Consider the following 1,316-nt stretch of genomic DNA (forward strand, 5'->3'; position numbering starts at 1 on the left):
CGCCGTGCCCAGCGCCCGCAGCTCCAGCGCAGCGCCCGGCCGGGAGAGCTGCAGGTAGCAGCCGTCACCCTCGTCACAGGTGGGCAATGGGTCTGTGCTGCGCTGCGCTGCGGGCGGGAGAGGCGCGGTCACGGATCTGGCAGCATCAGAACCCAGGTGGCACAAGACATCGTGGCACCGGGCACAGCACCGCGCATGGCACCGAGCGCAGCACTGCGCATGGCATCGGGCACGGAGCGGCGTGGCCTCCACCGACACGGTGTGGATATCAGAAAGGGCCTTGGCAAAGGGACCTGGTACGGTGCTCAGCCCCGCTGCTTGCCCTGGGATGAAGGCACTGATCAGAGCTGCGTGGCTCCTCATTTCCCAGAGCCTCACCTGCTGCTTCCCCCTTGATGTCCAGCTCAAAGCGGATCCCTCGGTACAGCTCGCGGGAGATGAGCCCATAAGCCACGATCATCACCACGCCCGGAATGAAGAAGAGAACGAGGAGCAGCAGGACATACCTGGAATTCCAGCGCCCGTCGCTCGGCAGCCCTCGCCCTCCCCACGCCGTGCGTTGCCCCCCACTCACCATGCCTGCCTCACGTGCTCGCTGGGCCAGGCGTGAGTGCACTGGCTGAGGGGCGGGCGGGCGCCGGGCACGGGCAGCAGCCGCGTGGTGCTGTACACGGCGTAGGGCAACATGAGCAGCGCTGAGAAGAGCCAGGTGCTGGCGATCACCCGGCAGGCGTGCGAGCGCGTCTGCCACACGCGGGACTGCAGCGGGTTGCAGATGGCGCTGTACCGCTCGATGGCGATGGCCACCAGGCTGAAGGTGGAGACCGAGACGGAGACGCCTGCGGGCAGCGAAGGGTGAGCGGCGGCGCAGCGCGGCGCAGCGCACGGCCCCCGACCCGCGTCGTACCCATCAGGTAGGCCATCAACTTGCAGACGGCCTCTCCGAAGATGAAGGTGCCCATGAGGTTGGGGATGAGGGTGAAGGGCATGCAGCAGAGCGCCAGCATCAGGTCGCTGAGCGCCAGGGACAGCAGGAAAGAGTTGGTGACGGTGCGCAGGCGGCGGTTGAGGAGCAGCACGGCCACCACCAGGGCGTTCCCGCAGACGCTCAGCACGAAGATCAGCGCGTACAGCAGGACGCGCACCGTCAGGTCCAGCTCTGCGGGTGCACGGTCACGGGCAGCGCGGCGCGCCCGGGAACGGCTCCACGTGCCAGCCCTGCGCTGTGCCCGGGAGCTCCTGCGGCCGTCCCTGCGGCGCACGCGGTGCCAGGACGCGGTGCCACGCGGGCCGAGCTCCAGCACGGGGACAGCGGG

General features: G+C 69.0%; 1 protein-coding gene across 1 annotated transcript in view; it reads right to left on the minus strand.

Annotated features, from left to right (window-relative positions):
- Window positions 1-1,307, minus strand: part of CCKBR (cholecystokinin B receptor) — a gene marked incomplete at its 5' end in the record, with an annotated part of 4,535 nt that extends 3,228 nt beyond the window's left edge. Inside the window, 4 exons of the mRNA XM_031552305.1 lie at window positions 11-107; window positions 379-506; window positions 575-839; window positions 908-1,307. Coding sequence (XP_031408165.1) covers window positions 11-107; window positions 379-506; window positions 575-839; window positions 908-1,307 — 890 coding nt within the window. The remainder of the gene's footprint in view (window positions 1-10; window positions 108-378; window positions 507-574; window positions 840-907) is intronic.
- Between the last annotated feature and the right edge of the window lie 9 nt (window positions 1,308-1,316).

This window comes from Meleagris gallopavo, chromosome 1, assembly GCF_000146605.3.
Source record: "Meleagris gallopavo isolate NT-WF06-2002-E0010 breed Aviagen turkey brand Nicholas breeding stock chromosome 1, Turkey_5.1, whole genome shotgun sequence".
NCBI lineage: Eukaryota > Metazoa > Chordata > Aves > Galliformes > Phasianidae > Meleagris > Meleagris gallopavo.